This window comes from Eutrigla gurnardus (assembly GCF_963514095.1).
Source record: "Eutrigla gurnardus genome assembly, chromosome: 6".
In the NCBI taxonomy this organism is placed as follows: Eukaryota; Metazoa; Chordata; class Actinopteri; order Perciformes; family Triglidae; genus Eutrigla; species Eutrigla gurnardus.
The window spans coordinates 9,690,438-9,713,894 of record NC_139920.1 but is presented as its reverse complement, the minus strand read 5'-3'; the positions used below and the strand labels follow the sequence as shown (position 1 = coordinate 9,713,894).

Sequence of the window (23,457 nt, the reverse complement as noted above, 5' to 3'; positions counted from 1 at the left end):
TACCAGAAAGAAAAGGCTCAACATTACTTAGTTATGTAGCAGTTCAAGGTCATGCAGCTTACTCACAAACTTTAAATGAATGCTGTGAGGACAAGTTTCCCATGTGGGGACACAGTTGTCTACTACGGAGTGAAGTGATTAATGTGAGCTGCTCTCCGCGTCCATACTGGAGGTAACTATAGTAAAGTGGACATCAGGACTCGGTGCGGGTTTGGGTGGCGCTCCATTCCTCTACCCTGAACATGAACACCCCTCTCCTCTGGACCAGAGTGCAACCTGCGTGGTGGTTTTAAAGCAAAATGGCGACAGACTCTGATAGAGGCGAAGACGAGCAACGGTGCCGAGTGCAATGACAACCTCGAGGACACGTCGTCGTCCGGAGGTAGGTGTCGCAGCCCGCCGCCGCTTTGATGTGCGCAGGGATACAGAGGCAGGTGTGGTCGTTGGTCGCTGCTGTCGCGGGTCTGAGCCGCTCAGAGACGCTGCAGAGACCCGTTGGTGGGGCAGCTGCAGCTGCAGCAAGTTAATATGGCTACACAAAGTGTTTCTCCGAGACAGTTGTGTGTTGGCGGCTCAGTCTTCGGCTGCAGAGCTGCTACAGACAGCAGCGGACTGTCGCATAAGCTGTCACAATAAAGGCACCGGGGTGGAGGAGGCAGCCTCTGCTATCTAGCTAAACGGTGTAGTGGAGGGAAGTACGTTTGTTGCAACGAGGGGAAAACGCCTGTTAGTTGTCATTGGAGTAACAGGATGAAGTTGTTGTGTGTAGGATGTGTGCAAGCATCGATGCAGAACCTAACTGCTGCATAGTAAACTTGGTGTCTCAAGTGTAATGTCTCTGGCTTCCCCTTCTCACTTTAAATGGCCCTTTAGAAACCTGATGTGAGTCTGAGAGACAACGTGTGGTTGTGGGGAATTTATAAGACCCATAATATATGGAAGTTGTTAGATGCCAAATGTAACGCCAGTGGCTCAGGCAAAGTTAAACTAGTCAACAGTCCAGAGGAGTTGAGCTGCAGCAAGAGAATGCAAAGTGCAAGCACAGCCAAACATGACAAATTATTAAACTGAGCTGGGATTTAAAAGACCTAGTTTTATGGAAGTTATTGAATGACAAAAATACTGAAGATTGCAAGGATTGTCATGTTTTAATGTCTAATGTGTTGTAGACGATATGTTTATGTATTGTTTTGATTTTGTTGGATCTATGAAATTGAGTCGACTCACTCAACGTTTAACTTTGCGTTTAAATTTCGGGCAGGTCACCGTCGTAAAAACATGAATTAATTGGGTTTTACTGGGTTACATAAAGGTTAAATAAAATGGTAAAAAAAAATATTTTAGTGGCTCTCAAAGCTGAAATCACTCATCACAACTCTGCAAACTGAAACCCTGGACACGACTCGGGTCATTTTCTCTGCACCGTTAATTACGTCACTGCTGTCACACAATTACAATGTGTCAGTTCAACGACCAGCAGATGTTTTGTAATAATAAATACATACTGTAAGCCATTTTTCTAAAGCGTAATGCATGATGGTATATAGTGTTCGGTTAGTTAGTTAGATGAATTGTGGTCTACTTTGAGTCCATTATAGGGTTTAATGATTCTCACTATACGTTCGGTCCACTATCATAGTCATCCTGTTAATTGAGACTCTGGCAGTTTGTGTTCTGCTTAAACACGGGGTGATATAATCAATCAAGACCTGATTCATTTCAAATGGTGATCCATCTCCATCCACATCTAGTATATAGTGACCACTCAGACTCTCATATCAATAATGTGTGAAAAATAAGGCAACATCATTAAAAAGATAACTGACAGCAGAGATAACTAGCATAGTGGCAACAGTAGGACTAACATGTCTCCATGTCCCTGTTGTCAGCTCAGGAATGCAGCTTTTGTACATAAATGAGCTCATCACTTCCTGCAGGTGTCTGAGGACGAGCTTACACGGCAGTGGTAGCTTAACAGGCTGGTATTGGTCTCACCACATTAGTATACCACCGAGAGGAACGGAGTCAACCGCTCCACTAAATAAATGAGATGGTTGAGGCATGTTATCCACAAATTGATTATATGTCACTTGACAAGGTCAAATATTTTAACCAAGAAGCCTGAAGTCCCTGAATGCAGCGGCATAGCAAGCAGCTATGTGTTCTCCGCTGGCCCGGCTGGCTGCTTACACAGCTATAAATGAAGACACCTGGGACTACTTAAACGGGAGTACACCGGCCTGAATTAGCAACCCAGCTGAGGAGCAGCTGCAGCGATGAGATATTTTAGTAATCAGGTGGATCTACCCAGAACATTGAGGTCTGCAGGAATATATCAGAGGCCACAAAATAAGGGCGACTGGCTGAATCGTGACTTCCACTCGTTCAATCATCTGCATGAAATGAACAGTTGTTTCTCTTGGTGATGAACGTATTAGGCTGTTCAAGTTTCTGTTTTCACTTGTATAAAATATTAATGCCAGTTACCATTCAAGTTGCAACCAATGGTTCTTTTTTCCATTGTCATGTTACTTATAGACAATAGTGAAAAACAACATCATGTCCATGAATGCTCGTTTTGTCTTTGTTTACATGAGGCAGTGAATCCACACACGGCAAACTGGAACCAGAGCCGTTTTTGGGCTTAAAATATGACGTTACGTTATCAAAATGATTACACTTTTTGTTATTGATTCATTAATTAGTTGACAAATCAGCTGTAATCTCCATAGTGTTTACATTTTAACCTGAAGGATCTACCTTAATAACACTTTCTATTTTTGATATTCATATTGAGGTTTACGTTAAACTAGGAGAAGTTATTTCATGTCCTTGATAACTTTGACATTGAGGTTAACAAACTATAGTGCTGCTGTAACACTACACACTGTGGCAACATGAGGAGCATCTAATGATCGTTTCATCATTGATTAGTCTGTTGTCTTAAGTTACTTGATTTGTCTGACCAACAGTCCCAATTAAAATCGTCATGTATTAGATCCACCACAATGTCACGTTTAAAGTCGGTTCTCCTGTATTCCTTTTACTGCCTTCTTCCCAAACAGTGAACACAAGGAACAAATGCCGGGAGTTGAGTTTTCATTAAAACCAATGATGACTGATGTGTTAACTGCATTCCAAATGAATCAGCGCACTCAGCCTCCCAGAGTTATTATATGACTGTTTGCTGACAAGCAATGTAGCATTAAAAAGGCAATTGTTTTTAAATGGAGTCCGGTGCAGTGCTCACTCCACATAAAACACAGTGGGGCTGCATTACATCACCTCCAGTACACTGGATGAGAACAATGAGGGCAAAACAGCACCAGCTGATCTGATTCAACCAATATTCTCTGATGCAGCAAATAACACAGTAAAAACACCGAATCTGTCAGCACGCTAGATAGAGGAAGTCATGTGACGTGTGCAGCTTCATTGAACCGAACTGAGGTCGGAATGAGTGTTGATGACGTTTTGATCAAAAAAGCAAAATGTTCTTGCTCGTATTAGCATCATTGTAATCACAATGGCAGAGCGTAAACCTAAAATGTGACCGTCTCAGAAGAGGTGATATTGTTGGGAGACAGTGGTGCGTCTCGGCTTGACACCTGAAACTGTAGCTCAGACGTGTGAAATGCTCTGAAACTATAACTGGGTGTGATTACCATTCAAATTAAATCTGAGTTGTCAGTTACATGTGTCAATGCTTCCACTCCTACACTTGGCAGGTTGCAGCGAGTGACACGCTGGCTGTTGATTATTCACCAGCGTGAAACAAAGTCACTGACATACATGTGTTTACAGTACTCTGGTCTAGGCCACTGTTGTGAATTTTGATCGTACCGTCATGGTTTTAATGATTAAATCACTGGTTCAAGCTCAGAGGTCTTATGAGGTAACTATGTAAAATACCTGCTGAATAGTATAACCCAACGCCTGACGTTCCTGAAGCAACCTGCAAAACACTGACTTTACATTCTCAAAAAGCTGTGACTCTATAGAAGTTAAGTTCCACTTTAAAATGCATTATTAATGAGTATTTTGCGATGCTGGCCCTTTAAATGAGGATCATTGAGGACAGGTTCTACACGACGTCACCTACAAACTGTAGTTTCAGACAAAAATGGCAAACATTTTGTAGTTCCAGCTTCCTGATTGTGAAGTTTTGCTAAATTTCTCGAGTGATAGTTAAATATCTTTAGGTTTAAAGGCCTTTACATGTCAGGAGCGTTTTTGTGCGATAGTTTCACACATTAATAGATTTTTTTGTGAAAATGTTGTACCACAAATAAAAGCATCAACCAAGCATGTCAACAGACCTCTAAAGATAGTATAAAACAACACCGATTCTACGTAGTCCGAACCCAGATAGCTCACATTATTTCTCCTTTCAAACTTGATGAAGGCAGCGCAGACCAGACCCACTCTTCTGTTCTTACCTTTCACAATAAAAGCCCAAGACATATACACTGTGTAACTGTTTACCAGAAGGAACTGAAATGAGCTCAGAATGATCTCAGGGAACTCAATAAAAGCTTACAGCAGCCCAGTCTCTACACCAGTTTACCTCCGACAGACTGCCAGACGCTGCTACCATCCGATCCTCTTCCTGTAATCTAGTCAAACATTTTACTGAAAAGGATTGCAACTGACTGTATGTCTATTTTCTATGTGAAATATTTGCAGGTAGTACAACTATTTCACATTTTCATGTTGTTTATGTGTCACTTCGGCAGTGTGTAAAGGCCTTGAGTCTGTTGATGAGACAAAACGAGCTCTGAGGAGAAGTCACCTTGGGCTCCAATCATGATGGATACTCTTTACTGCTTTGTGACACCGAACTATTAATCACTCAACCAAAATAATAATTGCCGGATCAATTAATCATGAAAATAACCATTTAGTTGCAGTTCTAATTTTGCTTTAGCTTTTTGGACAGTTTTTGTTTTTTAGCTCTTTTTCTATTTTTCTTGCTGAATACATTACAATTGAAATAACCCAAATACATTAAGTACCATGCATGTAGTATAAAATGTTTGGCATGGAGATTAAGAGAGGTTGGATAACCCTAATACATTAACAAGGCCATTATAGGTCGCCACCTCGTGATAGGGGCTTTTGGAGCGTTATATGATTTGCTCCGTCTCATAAAGTCATACATTTTGAATCCATATGTTTCACGAGGGAGGATCAGCTCTCAAGCACCTGGAATACACTTAATTGTGCCCACGAGTATCATTATAATTATGATGAGTTATGAGAAGCTTTTTGCTTCTTTACTTTGTGACGGCAGCTCTACTAAGTGCAGAAAAAGTTTCCAGGGTTCATTGTCTGGCTCTGATTCTCACATGATGCAGCCTGATTATATAAAAAACCCTCAAGCAAGCAGCTTTTGAAGCCAGTTTGTGTCACGATGACATCCAAACTTGGATTTTCCATTAATTTCAGTCACTAGTTAATGTTTTTCATGTTCACAAACCTGAAGTTACGTGTAAACTGAGCGGCGCTGTGCTGTGGAAGAGACACGGGAGTGACTAAAACCTGCAGAGGGATTTGTTTTGAAGAAGAGACAGATTCTTAAATCTAAGGGGCCGGCAGGTGAATCTGCCTTTCAAAGGCTGCATGAAACACAAGTCATGAGCTGCAGATGTCCACAGTCCAGCCGGCTGCTCAGCCTCTGCAGATCCCTCTCAGGTTATGGACCATTTCCTCCACTAAGGGGCAGGATATGATCACTGATGCACTCAGCCCTCGCTCAAAGGGATGATGCATCGGAAAGCAGCATCAGTCCATGTTAATACCATTAAATTAAATGAATCATAAAAAGGAATTATGGGTGGACACAAATATATATATTTTATATGCAGAATTGTCATCATAGGAAACCTGAAAGTAAATCATGTACAAACAATAAATAAACATTTGGTCGAAAGAATAACAGATGCTATAATAATAATAATAATAATAATAATAATAATGATGATGATGATAACATAATTTGATATATATGTTATCAACTATATCAACTCAACTAAATCTAGACTACCAGGCTACTTAAAATACTTTGGTCTATTCAAGGCCTGATCCAGCTTCACCCAAGTCTGCAAGAATGTCAAATCAGTATTTATCCCTCAGAACATTTCACAAGTCCAAACAACCTCTATCTCTGAGGGTTCGGATTAGCGAGCTTCTATTGTGCATGAGCTGTGAGGCGGCTAACCCTTTCTCTGATACCTATCTGAGGTTGAGCTCAGCACTTTCCTCATTAATTTCCCACTTATTCTCAGAGTTGGATGTGATATTTTAGAGATTTGTGCGTGCGGGGCACAGGTTAGGCGCGATTATGCTGACGGAGGGCTTTTGCAGCTATGCTCAATGAAATGTGGAGTACAGGATTAGACGTGTAGAAAGTTATATAGTGATTAACCTTCATTTGAGTCCCCTCGGTGATCTCTAGAAGGCAAATCCTCCTGCTGTCAGGTATATTTCTGCACATTGATGAATGACCTTCAAAATGATAGATCGAGGCATTCCTTCTTCTTCTTTATGCTCTTGAAGCATTTGTTTGGCCTTTCAGGTAGTTCAAATGCTTCCTTAAACTGCATACCACTTCGATTTCTTTCAGCTGCACGGCCGCATCGATTCCGAGGTAACGCGAAGGTCCCCCGTGTAGTTTCTGACCACTAGTGGCGCCATGGAGCACAGAGAACTCCATGGGGCGCCTTTATGGCGTCCGTGTTTTATTATCTTTTTTCTACGTAAAGTATCAATCACTGAACATTTACGGAGGCTGGAGTTATCCACACAGTCATGCAGTTTATGTTGTGTGTTTTCTGCCAGTTTCTGTGGCTGCAGCTGCCATCTGTTGGCGATATTAGGTACTGTAGATGATTTGTTGCACTCTGTTGTATTTATTACAGCAATGCTTGAACAAACATAATGGCTGAAAAACTACTGGGATTTTTTTTTTTATATATATATTTACAGATTTTTGGGGGGATTCTGTTTATAGTTTAAGGTGGAAAAATCTACCTCCAAAAATCAAATGAATTATTTGGTTTCCTATCAGTGTGAATGTAGTTGATGAGGTCAGATGTTTGTTTAGATACAAGAAAACCAGAAGGATATCTCCGTTCTTAATTTTGTTCATTAATAACGAGTAATAATCTAGTGGGGTGAGATTATTTAACCAGTTTCCACAAATCCCCTTGTTTCATGAACTATCTGGAAATATGGGTGAAGTAATTTTCAACAACACATAATTAAACATTTAGATTTTTAAGGTGTTTTTGGGGGGGCATGGAAATATACCTGATAATAACCAATTTTTCATTTGAGGAGAATGCACATTTTTGGACTTTTGGATTTTCACTGTGAATGAGTTTCTCATTTGTTCAGGGTTTTTGTTGTCAGCAGCTATTGAATATTATCTTCATTCTCAGCGAACTAAATGCAAAAAAAAAAATCCTGTTAATCTGCTTATTATATAGAAAAAAACAATCAGAGCTGAAATGTCACAGTTGTTAAGCTACATTTAATCAATTACATCTATTGATGCCATAATTTAAGACATTTAACACGATCACGGTTTAGATTTATATCATTTCATGTCACGACATCCTAAATCGTCAGTAATCCTTTTTCTTCAAATGCAGCGTGGAGATGAAGCCACGTCTATCTGCCGCTATCTTCTCTCTCTCGTTTGTTCTCGGACGCTGCAGAAAGCCGGCTTTTCACAACAATGGCGGCTCCCTCCCTCGCCCCCTCCCAGAAAGGACATTTTTTGAGCCCCTTTGATTTGGCTCGATTTGTTTTGATGTGAGGAGTGAGTGGTTTTTAAAATCTCCTTAACTCCCCAGGCCTGGCCCAGCCTCCCACAGGGCTAATGACCGTAGCCCGGATCGTGTTGAATAATACAGTCGCTCGCGAGGTGGAGGCGAGGAGGAAGGCACCGGGGTTAGACGTGGGCCCTCCTTCTACAGTACACCTCCATTGATAAGATTGTATTAATTGGTATGAATAGAGAGGGCTTTTTCTCCCTCTCCTTGTATACATTTACCATTATACTCATTAGCTTCCCGTTGCCTCCCAGCGAGCTCCTCCTTCACATCCCCCGGGGTCTCCTGGGAGGCAATTTGCATCTCTCCATGGTGTCCCTCTGGGGTTATTGAGGAAATATTAGCCCCTTTTCTTCTGTGGCCGACCCTTTGATTTATTTGGAGCTGGGGCTGATAGAGTGGCACTCACATGTTAATGACTGGCGCTGATACAGGCCCCTGGTGCAAGACGACTCATTGATCCGGGTTGAAAAGGTACAATTGACAAGCAGTACTGAATAATCGTCTTACATGCGTCTGTGTGTGTGTGTGTGGACCTTGGGAAATGACAAGGGAATCCCATCGCTGTCAAGGCTGCTGTGCTCAAGCTGTCCACTTTCCCTGATAGAGTTAGATAAATAGGGCTTTTGCTGGCCTCTGAATTCCTTGCGACTTTCTGACAGCCGCAGTTTTAGCATTTTTTTTGTCTTCAGAGGCTCGCTGCCTCTTTGTTCACTGTGGGCTCCGCTGTTCGTGTCATCTCTTTGACCCCCGTGTGATCACAGTGGAGCTTATTTTAGCCACTTGGAGCTCTCTAAACCCGACCGGAGGCTGCAGACGACACACTTGATCCAGTTACTGTTTAGAGTTGTTTGTCCCGGGCTAATAATAGAATTCAAGGTGCCTTCTGAGGGCTCACGTTGGTTGCCGTTAGTGACTGCAGCGACGCCCCTGCTCCCCTCCCTCCCCGCTCCTGTGGCGCACTCATATTATGTTTTAAAGAAAGATAATGAGAGATTTCATCCTAATACCTGCGATACTTGACATGCCTCCGAATTTAAGCTCACTGATGTCTGCTGAGCAATGTGGAGCCTGTCCTCAATTTGGAGAGCAGTTTGACACCGACTCCCTTTCATCTGAATGGTCACATGTCTACGGCAACAAAGTTTGATATATATTAATAAATATATTTCATTTTTTTTCACCCCACCCCCCGTCTCAACTGAAGATGGAAGCATCTGCCTGATCATAGCAACAGCTCCCGCCTTGCTCCGTCTTTGTATACTTTTCAGTTATATGGTAATAATAACATTTAATAAAAGTCAACATCCTAACTGCCGCTAAACAAAAATACCCACCGCCGCAATCGCGGCATCTCCTCTGCGTGTACTTACAACGGATTAAAGTTTATGCATATCACTTGTGCTGCTCATGCATATTGTTATGAAGGCGGAATGCAAGAAATGGAAATGTGCCATTTCAGCGAGGCGGCACAGCTTGCCAAAAGTGGGCAAGTGGGTAGCGCTGGTGGTGATGGTCGGGTTTGTTTTCCTCTCAGTGTTGGGAGACGAGAAGTCGTGTATCTAAACAGAGCAGATATGATGTTTATGAGGGCCATCTGCTTGGCAGCCCTCCTGTGCCCACTGCCCTCCTCAACGTGAGAGCAGCCTCATTAAAACGGTCACATGCCTGAGAAAATTTAGTTTTTACTCCCCCCCTTTCTTTTTTTTTTTAAAAAGGACTAGAGTTTAAAACTAACAAAGCCTTGGGAAATCCCCATCAGACATCCCTCCCTTAATCCATTTAATTTTGAAAGGTATTGTTTAAAGCTTTAAAGTTTATATCGTTTAATCCCCCTCCAACACTACGGGCAGCAAATGAGGCCGTGTCAGCAGCTTGAACAGATATAATCTACTCCACACAACAGAAAATCCTCCTTCAAGACAAGGTTGCATGGGTTTCCTGTGAACTCGCCGTTTGATGTTTCTACCTGCTATTGAACATGACTTCTGTCTTAACCCAACTGTCACTCGCTCCCTGTCCCCTTTTATCACTCCCAATGTTCTCGCTTCACCTTTTTTCATCAGTAAATCTACCATCACAGCCATCTACCTCATTCCACTTCTTTTAGGAGGGGGGTGGGGGGGGGTGTTGTGTTCAGGTTCAGGGGGATTTTCCAAGATGTGTTGAACCTCGGACATAAGATTGTTCAAGGCAATACTCTCACCAGCAGTTTAACCCTGGTCCTGTTTCTATATGTCTTTATTTGGATTTAATGGCCACTGCAAGTGGATGCATTATTTCAACATAATACCTTATTATCTAAATGAAATGTACAATATTCGTTTTTTTTCTGTCTTCCGGTCCTGTTGGCCAGTGAGTCGAAAAGTACATTTTGCTGACTACACCTGCTACTAGAAATGAAAACCTTTAGGACTCTCATAAAGTTCAACAGCGTTCAGTGTGGTTATTTAACAAGTATACAAGTGTAGTTAAACATATCAGGGGAATTTTGAATGAGATTTTCTTCTCAAAACATGGAGTTTCCGGTTTAATTTTGGCTCTCTATTATGTACTCCTGATGACAAAACTCTAGCTTTTGTTCAATATATTCCGGTATTAATGCTAAAGTAGGCTTCATATATAGCAGACTTTTACATATCAAACTATTATTTGGTATAAGTATGATAAAATCGCACTTGATTTTACAAAAAGTAACGCACTTGAATGGAAACCATATTTGTATTGCATGGATTAGCATTTCATATTCTTACCATAAATAACACTATTTGCAACATACCACCTATGGTACTCATGCATTTTTTCCTTTAGTGTATAATTCGAGTCATCTAACTCAGTATATATTGTCACTCAAGCAGTAAATTACATTGTTTAGTTATCAAAGGCTTTGTGTAATTACATTTGTGCAATTCAGGATGACAGGGCTGATAGTGTCTGCTCAAGACGCCGGCATACATAATCACAGCCAAAATCCCATTAGGGAGAATGGAGACCATTATTATGGAAATGACCTTTGGGTGACAAGAATTCAGTGGGATAAAAGAGTGCGTAATCCAGACAAAGACATCGTGTGAAGCCGCTCTTGTTTATTTTCTCCTGTGCAAATTTAAGAAATTTGGGCCGTTTCATGAATCTGCGTTGTCGTGTTTCTAAGTTTCACGTTCTTCTGCAAAACCGGCCAGTTAGTCACATTGAGAAACCTGAGATTTGACGCGTGGCGTCATGCTAATTTCTTCCCGCTCTTCTGTCGTTTCATAACACGGGTAGAACCGTGGGTAGAACCATGAGTAGAACCGTGGGTAGAACCGTGAGTAGAACCGCGGGTAGATCCGTAGGTAGAACCGCGAGTAGAACCTCGGGTAGAACCGCGGGTAGAGCTGTGAGTAGAACCGCAGGTTGAACCGCGGGTAGAACCGTGGGTAGAACCTCGGGTAGAACCGTGAGTAGAACCATGAGTAGAACGGCGGGCAGAACCATGGGTTGAACCGTGGGTAGAACCGTGAGTAGAACCATGAGTAGAACGGCGGGTAGAACCATGGGTTGAACCGTGGGTTGAACCATGGGTAGAACCGTGAGTAGAACGGCGGGTAGAACCATGGGTTGAACCGTGGGTAGAACCATGAGTAGAACCGTGAGTAGAACCGTGAGTTGAACGGCGGGTAGAACCATGGGTTGAACCGTGGGTAGAACTGTGAGTAGAACCGTGAGTAGAACCATGAGTAGAACGGCGGGTAGAACCATGGGTTGAACCGTGGGTAGAACCGTGAGTAGAACCGCCAGGCTGAGATTGTAGAAGAAGAACGTAACATTTTCTTTTCTGTGGCAGGTTCTCTGAGAGAACGTCCTCACCTTGGGATTACTGGAATGTCCAGCTGAATCTGGGTCTGTTTGTTTTGAGCCAGGCTTTTTCACACTTAGAGGCGGCTTCATAAATTCAAACTGTGTCAAATAAATCAATAGATCCCATTAGCTGAGGAAGTTGTGTAGTGCAGTACTTGAGGGAGCGTGGCTCCCCTTGTTTGGACATTTCTCCAGTGTAGGCGATGGCAGAGGGATATAAGGTTGGCTGTTGATCCATACAGACAGCTCCAGCAGTTGATATGGTTTGGCTGACTGGTCCCAGTTGGTTTGTAGCGCCGTCTCCACGGCGCTGCCAGCCCGGGTCTTCAGCTGAACAAGAAGAAGGAATCTGCTTCGACACTCACAGGCTTACAAGCCGACAGCGCCAAACTCAATCCGTGCATTGTCCTCACAACGCTTAAAGTTCGGCTATTTCACCATTAAATAATTGTCTGAGATGTAAAGTAATGAGGTAAAGATCCAGCTTTATAGTGTAGACAGCAGCACTTTGTCTTGGATTGCAATCAACAATTATCTTCACTGTTGATTAATCTGTGAGTGTTTTCTAATTTGTCTATAAAATATAAAAAATGGCCGTTACGATTGTCTAGAGCCTAAGGTGATGTTGTCTCATATATGGTTTTATTTAACCAACAGTCCAAAACCCAAAATATTCCATTTCCAATGAAAAAAAAAGCAACATATACTTACATTTAAGAAGATGGTACTGATGGAATTGCCTGATCAGTTAAAAGACATGTTTTATCAGATCTTACAATTTCTGTATTAAATGAACTGTATTTTTTTTATATATATCAATAAGTCAACAAAATGTATATTCAACAGTCAGTTATCAATTTGAACAGAAATATGTCAGGAAGTAGTCTCAATAGTCAAAGTACAAAACAGCTAAAGCTGTCAGTACTCGTCATCACAGCATCTATTAGTTGGCCAAAACATCCAAATGTAAAGCAAAGAATCTCTCCGTCTTCGGGTCTTCTGGTCTGTCCTTCACACATCTTGGGTTCATTCTCTTCTCCTGATCGTGCACATTTTTACTCTTAAAAAGCTCCACTGGTTGGTTTTGCAGATTTGAAAATGAATATATCCGCTAAGTGTATTTCAGCGGGGTTTCTGACCACGAGGAGACAGACTCAGGTTTGTTTCTTTCTCCCGTGAACCAGAGTGTATTTCACCGCCGTTTCCACATCGCAGCGACTCGGCTGTGTGATGCAACGCTGTCATGGCAGGTGTGTTTCTGCAGTTCTGGAGAAAGCTGCAGTCGGAGCGGGGATTGAACCATCAACACCAGCATTATGGCGAACCCACTCTACCACCTCAGCCCATGCAACGTCCCACGACAGTAAAGTGACCAACGCTTGGAGGGTTATTGTTATGGCAATCTGAACAAATGTTGTCACACATTTATTTGCTCTAAAAAGATTTAAGATTGCCAAAATCACTACTTACTCAATTAGCGAGTGCGATGAAACAATTCAGATTTTTCCAGGCGAAGTGTGCGGCGTTTCCATGAAGTGAGAATGTGCATGTAGAGAATAACGGGGAGATGAAAGAGAACAGGGCTTGACATGCGCCGGGGTTGTGAGGCAGATTCAAAGCCACACTGATGTGAGTACATGGCACGATTCCCAGCCCACCAACTATCAGAGCACGCTGCACAAGATCATGTTCAACTCCATCACTTCAGGTGATTTGTTTTTGTTTTTTTTTGCTGTTTGTACAAATTATTGTTATGAGCCTGCGGTGAATCGTGTTGACTTGTGCAATCTAATGCAATAGTCTAAGAATAAATGCCATCTAAACTTAGTATTATAAGCTCTTCTGTTTGGTTGCATCACATTGTATTTTCTAATATTTTGTCCACCAAGGACAGATGGGAAGAAGCAGCTTTGACTGTAAGCTTCACAAAGATGGAACTATTTGTTGTACTGGGTCTGGATTACATGGGATATGTACCTAATATTATACCAGAATGCACAGTATCTTCAGGAATACGAGAAACAGAGAGAAAAGAAAGTAAAGCAACAAGTCCAAAGACAAAGCTCGATCCATCGCTGTGTTTTCTATTGTCTGACAGCACACAACAATGATGACGCACCTCCTCATTTACATCATTTACCGAACTGACAAATGAGGCGAATGTCTCGGGGAGAATAGCAGGCAGGGTTAGTGAAAGCTCACAGCAGATTGATCTGTGCATACAGCTTAACTGTAGTAAAGCTCATAATCCCTGTAAATATCTCCAGGCAAGGCAAAGTCAGCCTTTTAACATTGACTAAATGAAGTAAATAGAAACAAATACATTCATACAAATTACACTTCTGTGGAACTCCGGTTCGTTCTCTCTCTATATGTGTGTGTGTGTGTGTGTATAGATGTGAGTTGGCTGCTAACGAGGCTTGCACACATTTTGAACCAAGATATTTTGATGGTTTTGCCACCCTGCTGTTTGGGGGTAACAGTGAAGTTCGCTTTAAATGGAGAGCGTCTGTTCCCCCTTCGAACCTTTTACACCACAACAGATGGGGAGAATATGGAGCTTGGAAGGTTTTACCTCGGAGGTGCTAACAGTGAAGCCACTCATTAACACTGAATTTACCACTTCGTTAGCAACGCAGCTTCCTGTAGAGAGCAACCAGCCCTGGATGTCAAACCCACTGAGCATACGTTTTAAAGGAAATCAGCTCTGGACAGCGTCGCACAATCTGTTTATGAGATGCAGCAAGCACTATGTTTAATTCTAACTAGGTTTGTTTCAAAATATAGGACATAAAAATTGAGTTTGTATGGGCAAAGCATACATTGTCTTTGTGTGGGTCTGTGTTTGTTTTTTTTTCTTGACAGATTGCACGCCTGCCAATTTGTCAGGATTCAAGTAACAACAGTCTCACGCTGGGATCCGTGTTGGCACCATCGCAGAATGATAAGACGCAATATGATCTCATTGGAGGTGTACTTTGTTCCCATGGAAATTGGTCAATTTTAGCAGACAACTGAGAACTTGAGGTGGAGAGGCAGGGAAGGTTGTGTCCCAGAGGTATGCTCACATAATGAAGTATCCTCGCCGAGGGTATTCAGGGCTAACAGCAGGGTTTTGTTGTGAATAGAGGTGGTGGAAGACGGTGTTGGGGAACCATAATGCAGCACACAATAAAACCTCTTTTATTTTATGGAGAAAAATACTCTGTTTTTAGCAGCACAACATTATCAGCCTGAAAAGATGATATAGACTTTATTAGATTAATATTTTGTTTTGTAACTGACATTTGCATTATTTAGTGTTCAGATGTTTGCGCTGCTATAAAACAAATATGCGGCTTGTAAGCTGTCACTTGTTTTACTTGCTTTAAATTATTACAAAATACAAATATAAAGTGATCATTTTGTGATCTTGTGTCTGATTTCTTTTTTTCAGAAAGTATGGCTACTATGGCTGATTGGAAGCCAAATGCACAAGAGGACAAAGACGTGGAATGGGTGTCTGACAGGCCAGGTCGTACTCGGGAGCCATTACAGAGTCACACATCGTCCCTGAAGAACAATGCTGCAGGTCTGTCCCCGGATGAACACGAAAAGCCTCTAAATGCAACCCAGCCCAATCCATTTGTATACAGCAGGGTCCCTGCTGTTCCCCATGCAGGCAATTCATTGCCTTCAGGAGCACTTGTTAATGGACCTGGTTCACACTCCACCTCAGAGGTACACTGTGTCCTGAACAAAGGCACCGCTCTATCCAACAATGTCCTGGATGCCGCGCAGCACGCGGAGAAGGACACAAGCCCCGAGGTGTTACCACCACCTAGTGAGCTTCAATCAGACGCTTGGAAGAACACAGCGGGGCCCGCCGTAAAAACACCGGCCACACAGCCAGGTGTCAACACGCCACTGTGTCACTCGGAGGAGAATGAGTCCAAACTGGCCCGTTCCACGCCGTTGGGTGCGGACAGCGCGGAGCAAATGCACATTAGCCAACCTTTGCAAAACCCGACAATGAAAAGCAGATCTCGGCGGGACGTAGAACGGTCAGAAAGCGCCTCGGATGCATATGATGACGGCGAAGTAATCAGGAGGGATTCAGCGAGCGAGCGCTGCTTCTCGCACAGCGACAGAAGGCTGATGCACCAAAGGGACAGGAAGCACAATGCACATGCAAAAAGCATGTCAGGCTCTCTGGAAGAGGTTAACAACAGCTTAAATCACACATCCAGTCGCTCCTGCTTCTCCGACGGTAATGATGTTGAAAATGTTGACATTGCCAACCAAGATGATTCTTTGGGTTCCCAATCTGATGTTAAATATTCAGTGGTGCCACTCAAAGATCCTTCTAGGAACAGAGCTTCAGACCGCATCCAGAGCGCGGCGGCACCGCCAGGCTGTAATGAGGAAAATGACCCTGAAGATGGAGACAATTGTAGTTCAAAAGTGGAGCAGTTGAAGACGGAACAAGTTGAACACGATCCACTTTTCTTTTCATGCACAATATGCAATGTTAATTTCAAGGAGAAAAGGCATTTCCATAGACATATGATGTATCATTTAGGCAAGCATAATCAGGTGAACGTCTCGCAGCCCTTTGTATGCAGGGAGTGTGGGCGTCTGTTCTGTGATAGCAACTCCCTCATGAGGCACATCATTATTCACCAAGACAGGCTGGAAAAACTTATGGAGGAAATCAAAGGTCTCAATAAGAGTGAACTGGAAGTCGGGGGTGCCGCGGTGCAGTGCCCTCGCTGTGTGCTCGGGTGTAATTGCCCTAAAATCTCTGTCCAGCACGCCAAGACGCACGATAATCTGAAGCACTACTACTTCTGTGAGGAGTGTAACTACATTGCACTGACGCAGCCGGCACTCGAAGCACACTTACTCGTCGCACACCTCCACACACAGCAGCCGGAGTCTGGGAGAACCACTCACACAGAGGAAGCGGACCACGGTCCTTTCACAAGCACAGAAAACAACCTGCGATCACACCGTGGTCATTATAAAAACCGTGGTGGTCAGGCCAAAGATGCCGGGTCTAAATCAAAATGTACTCTTGGAGAAACGGCCCATTGTTTTGGTGAAAAAGGGGACATTTACGTTCCAAAATCCAGCAACAAACATGTAAATTCCCCTCAGGTGAAGTGCTGCACCAAAGAGTCACTGTTGCCGTCTTTGTGGCGGGTCGACAGGCATGGAAAGTTACTCCTGCAGCCGGTAGAAAAATTAGATGAGTCCACCTGTGTGGGGGTAGACTCTGAAAACAGTGACTGCAAGGCTTTTGGCAGCTCAAAGCAGGCAAACTGTCCTGCAAACGCTGATGTTTTACTGTCAGCCAGAAATCTTAAATTAGACCAGATGTTCTGTCAGAGGAGCAAGAATGACCCGGCAGGCGGGAGTTTACAAGCGCGAGAAAACCAAAATTCTCCGTCAATGAGAAAAATGTCAGCGCCTTTGCATAACATGATTGACAATATGAAGGTTAACGTATCGCCAAGGCTTCGCCACCAGAAGTCGTCTGCAGATGAGGAGTTAGAGGAAGACACCAGTGAAGCTCCAGGCAGCGAGAACCCGTACGCTCAGAGGTATCTCACAAAGAGGCAGAGGCTTCCAGCCAAAGACCAAAGCCCTCACGTACTTAAGGGTGAAGATGATGTCGATGAAGACTGCAGTGACATAGAGCAGCTCATAATCAAAGAGGAGTATATTGAAACTACAGTGTGTGATGACTCCCCAGAGACATCTTGTGAAACTCCAAGTGACAGCTTAGATGTTTTCCCCAGAACAGGGGTCGAACACAAGCCTTGTCCATACTGCCCCGCCATGTTTGATTCCGGAGTGGGTCTGTCCAATCACGTGCGAGGGCACCTTCACCGGGTCGGCTTGAGTTATAACGCTCGGCACATGGTCACGCCAGAGCAGGTGGCCTTGCAGGACCATCAGCCACGAATCCGCAGAAGGATTCCCTGTGGCACAAAGAAAATTAGAAAAGGTACGAGTATTAGTGATCAGTTGATTATCATATAATCGAATTAACAAACAACTCAACATATGTTTTTAATAATGGAGATAAAAATAGACAGCCAGCTGTGTTTTTGACCTACTGTTCAAATTTGATCCAAGTTTTAGATCTGAGGTCAGTCTGATTGTAAAGACAGTTTGTACAAACTTTCATGCTATTAACTGTAATACTACTGTGATCTCTTAACTTTCCACCCAGCAGCACCATCATCAGGTACACGTTTGAATGTTTCCAGTGATGTTTATGGTTTATCACCAAATAAGTGAAACACTGAGAAAGATTAAGCCTCAACAGCACTTTGTTTTTAGCACTAATTGGCAAATGGTAGCATGTTAGATGGTGAACGTGGTAAATAGTGTTAGTATTGTCATTGTGAACATGTTAGCATGTTGACTTTAGCATGTAGTGATGTTATGTTTGCATGGCTTCTAATGCATGATATTGCAACCTGCAATGTTTTGGCTGCTTTTACTTTGATACAGCAAGCTAGTTAGCAAGATTGCTTTCTTTTACGCATCCTGCTGTTACTCTTTTAGCTCTGTTTTGGTCTCCACCAACTCCTTGTAGAATATCTGGCTCTTGAACTGATCAACGCTCCACTATGTTGACTAGCTAGTCACTACTGAGTCTGCTGTTTGATGCTGCAGCAGTTAGCGTGCAGTTGGTTTCAACATTTTCATTTGATTTTGTTAGTGTAAACCTATAGATTATAACAGCTGGGGTATGTCATAGTTATATCAAAAGTATTTCATTTTTTACAATACAGAATTCAGAGCATAATGTGTATTGCCTCCACACAGCTCTCAACATGACAGCTGAGCCGGTGGCTAGCAGTTCTATAGTCACAGCTCTAACGATGCAAACAACGGCAACAGTACTTCTCTGGTCCGACCTTAGCAGCGGTAACCACCACATGAACGCAGAGCCGTTAGCCAGTGGAGCACAACAGAGAGACTCGTAGCTCAAATACTCACGAGGCCGACCCACCTATGTAAACGAAGCAAAGAGAAGCTCAAATTACAAGGCACAGGTAGACATTACTACACTGTCTCTTTAGACAGCGGATTGTTTGTGGTGATATTAAGGCTCTGGAACTTGTATATAGAACCTTTAAAGATTGAGTCGGTAATTTGGAAAGTACTGAGATACTGAGTATTGAGAAGTACTGAGATTTTGACTTCGAACGCATCGCCTGTACCAAAAAAGTCCCGCCCTTCGTTCAAACCTGTGTTCAAAGCCGCTCCCCTACAACACCAAACGAGCAATGCGCACAATCAGGAAGTAAGCATTGACAGACAGGCCAATTATTTTCTCCGGCCTGATGTTTTTGAATGGACGGTGTTTTTACAGTCCTCTCACGGCCACAGATGACATTTTTACATTTTTGTTTTACGTCAGAGCATTTCATTTATTTATTGCTATCAGTATGTTACAAAGATTTCAAGCAATGTAACATAAAGTGTTTCTGGAAAGAATCACCTACTCAACCTTTAAGGTTTCTGCTTTATAAAGCGAACCAGAACAGCATACCATGAATGTTGCCTTGGTTTTTTTTCATTCCTTCATGTCCGTTTTTGTGATCATTTCTTCTGATATTACAGCTGTTAAGCCAGAATCCGAAAGAGTGCACACATGTCCCTTGTGCTGGGGTTGGTTTGAAACGAAGACCGGCCTCTCCAACCACGTGAGGGGACACCTGAAACGGATTGGTAGCAGTGTTACTAGCACCAGTAAATCTCCGCTGTGCATCCTAAAGGAACTGCTTCAGGACAAGAAGGAACATCAGAACATCATTCAGGTCCTCAACAAGAGCCGACTCCCCTCACGATCCTTCGTCTCCCAGAAGTTAACCAAAAGCAACGGCCTGATCCTGATGCGCATGGGCATCCCAGTGAAAATCCAGTACGAGATGAAGAGACCACGTTTTGTATTGGACAGCTTTGTACCCAAACAGGAGGCAGAGGCCTTCTCAGAAGGGAAGGAGCTTCACGTGAACGCACAGAGAGGCACTAAGGCCTCCACAAGCACTTTAGTCGAACTGCTCAAGATGAAACAGGAAAGTGTGGAGCTCACAGCGAGGAACGACCAAGAGGCCTATGGAACCAGGAAGCTCTGTGATTGGACCAAAGCCTGCACGGAGGAGACACAGGGGACCAGAGTGGAACCGAACTGGGCTCACGGTACGCACGAGGCTCGACTCATGTTTGAACGGTTGAAGTAATAATACAAATTCTAAAATGGGTGGGTTTGCATGTTTAAGCCCAGTACAGTAACTTACATTACGTAGATGTTTAGAGGATGAGGTGGTGCAGTAACAAATCATTCCTAAAACTGTGAAAAATGATCAGCATTTATGTTAAGAAGAGTTTTGGAAAAATAGTATTTCAAGGCACCATGGAAGTTTACTACTAGTCGATAGATCATTCATGTGTTTTTAACTGTTCGGTTGCAGGGAAGTCCACCATTAATAGACACAAACATTCAGTCCTCTAACGTTCATTAATATTTTATCCCAAACTCTGTGTCTTCACAGAGAGCTGCATGCTGCAGGTGGACTCCAGTCAAACAATAGTTCACAATCACCCGATTTGTGGAAAAATACACACAATTACTGTAGATTGAATGTCACCAAAGTGCTTTTGAAGTTGATATAAAAAAATCATGAGATCCTCTTGATGTTTGGTTGGAAGCCCGTCATCCGTGTTTCCACAATTTTGTTTAATGTCCGTCCAAATCAAACTTTCAGTCAGGCACCATGAAAAACATCAGATAAAAGGTAAAGATTTAAAACCACATTGCTTTGTTCAGTTCTTTTTGAAACTGAATCATATTGTGATGATGAATATTATTATTATGGTGTTAAAGTGACAACTGTAATGTTCTCCCAAAGATGGCTTTCTTTCTGTGTCCCGCCCTGAAAACAGATCTAGGTTACAATTAGTCGTGTTAGGGTGATAATGAGAATGCATTTTATTACTGAGTTGTACTTCACATTGTATCACCACCTGGAGTTCAACACAAATTAGATGAATAAACAGGATTTTTTTTCAATATTTATAGTAATTTGTGTTTAAAAAGTAAAATCTGAAGGTTCTTTTGGGATATCTACTTATTTAAATACATATTCCAGTCAACAGCACTGTCATTGCCAGTTTTCTGTCATAGGACTAACACATCTGTGTTTTTTGTGTAGTTTATGAATCCTCTGTGACTCTTGTGAGATGGTGTATGTGAAAATAGCCCCCCGGTAGACACAGGATCGTGTTAAACTTAACCAGTAACACTTTTCAAACGGGAGAGTGCAAATCAGATAATTAGAAGGAAGCCAGGTGGAAGAAGACTGGAGGGCATGCTGGGAGTTACAGTTTTGCTTGATAATGAAATTACTGCCTGAACTCTACTCATCCTCCGAAGCTTTATCCCTCAAATAATACAGCCTCAAACTCCTGATGATCTTAAATGTTGATGTGAGACACAAGTATCAGCTAAACTCTATTAAGAACATCACGCCCTTCAAATAGAAAATATAACCGCATCATTTCAACCTAAATATGTGGATCCACCAGCCTTATTCTCCCGGAGTCTAACTATGATTTTCGATGTTGTTATCTTTCAGGGGAGTGTGATTCCAATGAGATCTGTTTTCAGTGTAACGGCACCTTCCCCGAGCTGCCTGGTCGCCTCCGAGCCTACGCACACAGGAAGAGGATCGCCATTTTTGAAGGACCTTGTACGTTTCTGATGATATGCTACTGCAGAATATCACCATATAAGTCTGGTTTAAGCATAGAAGGGACTATTTGTGATGAATGCTGCATTGGTAGACATTAGACGAATTAATCCGTTGTATGGTGTTGACTACAACAGTAAATATCAATATTGAATAATATTTTGGCTTTGGGCTTATTTATTTATTTATTTATGCCTTTTGTCATTCATAACTTAATGCATTCCCTCGGATAAAGCAGTGCAGTGTTTTGTCTTTTTAGGCTACGATTATAAACAGAAGAAGCCCAGGCCTGGGCTAAAGAAGAAGGTTTTACCCTCCTTGAATGCTGAGATATACACACTCACCTGCAGGTACATAGCATTATTGCATATGTAACTATCTCAGTGAAGAGTGACAGTTCTCTCATATGTAACTGGGTCCTGGAGTGATCATATTACAGTCAATACAATAAAACATACGATGCAACATTCAGAAGGAGACGGTTCTGCTTCAACTCCAGAAACAGTGACCGACTCCCTCTGTTTCTGCAGATTCTGCGACCTCGTCTTCCAGGGTCCCCTGTCCATCCAGGAGGATTGGATCAAGCATTTACAGAGGCACCTTCTGCACACCAGCGCACCCCACTCAGGGACGAGGATGGTCGAGGTTTTGGGTCTTCATCACAAAGTACAAAGGAGTAGTACGCCTCGTGAGCACCCGGTTCCTGAGCAGAGTTTTTCCCGTTGAGAACTTCCAGTTGCCTGAATTTGCACATTGTTTAGAATCAGCACATTGTTTTAGACTAGTCCTGCTAGCGTTTATAGTCATATATAATAGTTTATCCAGTCCGGTTAATAACAGAAGTATATTCAATGTACTGTGAATATTAGGAAATACTTTGTATAGGATATTTGAATGCTATGCTTTGCCTTATCAACTTAGCTAACACAACTTATAGGATTTATCTTTATTGACTGCTGTATACGTTAGCTAGCTGGCCTGGCAGTGCAGAACTGCCATTGTTAGAAAAAAGATTCTCCTGTGTTTGTTATAATCAAGAAAAGTGCCCTTTGTGATAATGATAATGTTTCCATCATAAAGTGGAACAAATGTTACTCACTTTTTATTTGAAACTTTTTGTTTGTCTTTGTAGAAAAGTTAAAAGGGGCGTCGTCACGTCTGTATCGGCAAAATCCACGAGCCGGCGTTTCAGTTAGCTTCACATCACCCGTTTCTTTTCCAGAAAATCAAACAGTGCTCTGGTTGTGACTCATTAGTGTGTGGATGCTTTGTAGGCTTTCACCTCTGTGTGCCTGCAACAGAGGGAGCATCTCTCTTAATCAAAGTGACATTCATTACGTTGGGACAGCTTGTTCTGTCATCGTTCTCCTGCTTAACCTTCACCCAACAGTGGAGGCTCTGATCGTAGCCGCGGCAACAACATCTTTTATAATGAGAAAACTCTCCAGTTATAACAAGAAACTTTTCCAGTGATAACAACGTATCGTTGGAATGATTTTTCTCTCATTGTGGCAGCTCTGTATTGCCAAAGGCCTGGACTCAAAATGGCCGTCTTTTGGTTGTCACGTCAGTGCTGAACGTGTTTGCATGCCCGTAACCTGTTCCCTAAACGCCTCTCGGTCCGTAAACCTGGTGCTTGTTCTGCAGGGAGAGGAGACAGACAGGGAAACGAATGCTGAAGGTACAGAGATGACACGTTGAAGTGATGGTTGACTCCATTACTTTTCATCTTTGTCCCTCTTCTCTTCAGACAGCACGTGGTTGAGTCAATGCCAAAAACCTCAACTCACACTTTTTTGCACAATTTTGATAACTACTTTATTTTTGTTTCATTTCATTTATGAGAAACACATGAGTATATACTATCTATATGAATATGAATGTATATGCTTATTCTAGTAATGCCTGTCCCTTGATTATTTTATGAAAAGCCAAGAAAAGTATATTTACTAAGCTTTAACGCCAACATGTAATTTTATGTATTTATTTTTCCTTGAAATAATAATCTTTTTGAAATTGTAGACATG

General features: G+C 42.4%; 1 protein-coding gene across 1 annotated transcript; it reads left to right on the top strand.

The window, feature by feature from the left end:
- Nucleotides 1-277: 277 nt before the first annotated feature.
- znf644b (zinc finger protein 644b) lies at nucleotides 278-22,302 on the top strand. The gene is made up of 6 exons (XM_084011488.1): nucleotides 278-382; nucleotides 15,115-17,670; nucleotides 19,302-19,880; nucleotides 21,317-21,430; nucleotides 21,690-21,780; nucleotides 21,961-22,302. Exons 2-6 carry the CDS (start codon nucleotides 15,120-15,122, stop codon nucleotides 22,154-22,156), a joined length of 3,531 nt encoding a protein of 1,176 aa, XP_083867614.1. The 5' UTR covers nucleotides 278-382; nucleotides 15,115-15,119; the 3' UTR covers nucleotides 22,157-22,302.
- Nucleotides 22,303-23,457: the final 1,155 nt, after the last annotated feature.

Excerpts from the sequence above, each read along its gene's own strand:
- znf644b (XM_084011488.1), top strand. The coding sequence starts at position 15,120 with ATGGCTACTATGGCTGATTGGAAGCCAAATGCACAAGAGGACAAAGAC. Across the intron at positions 17,671-19,301 it reads CACAAAGAAAATTAGAAAAG|CTGTTAAGCCAGAATCCGAA; the intron begins GTACGAGTATTA and ends CTGATATTACAG. Across the intron at positions 19,881-21,316 it reads GGAACCGAACTGGGCTCACG|GGGAGTGTGATTCCAATGAG; the intron begins GTACGCACGAGG and ends GTTATCTTTCAG.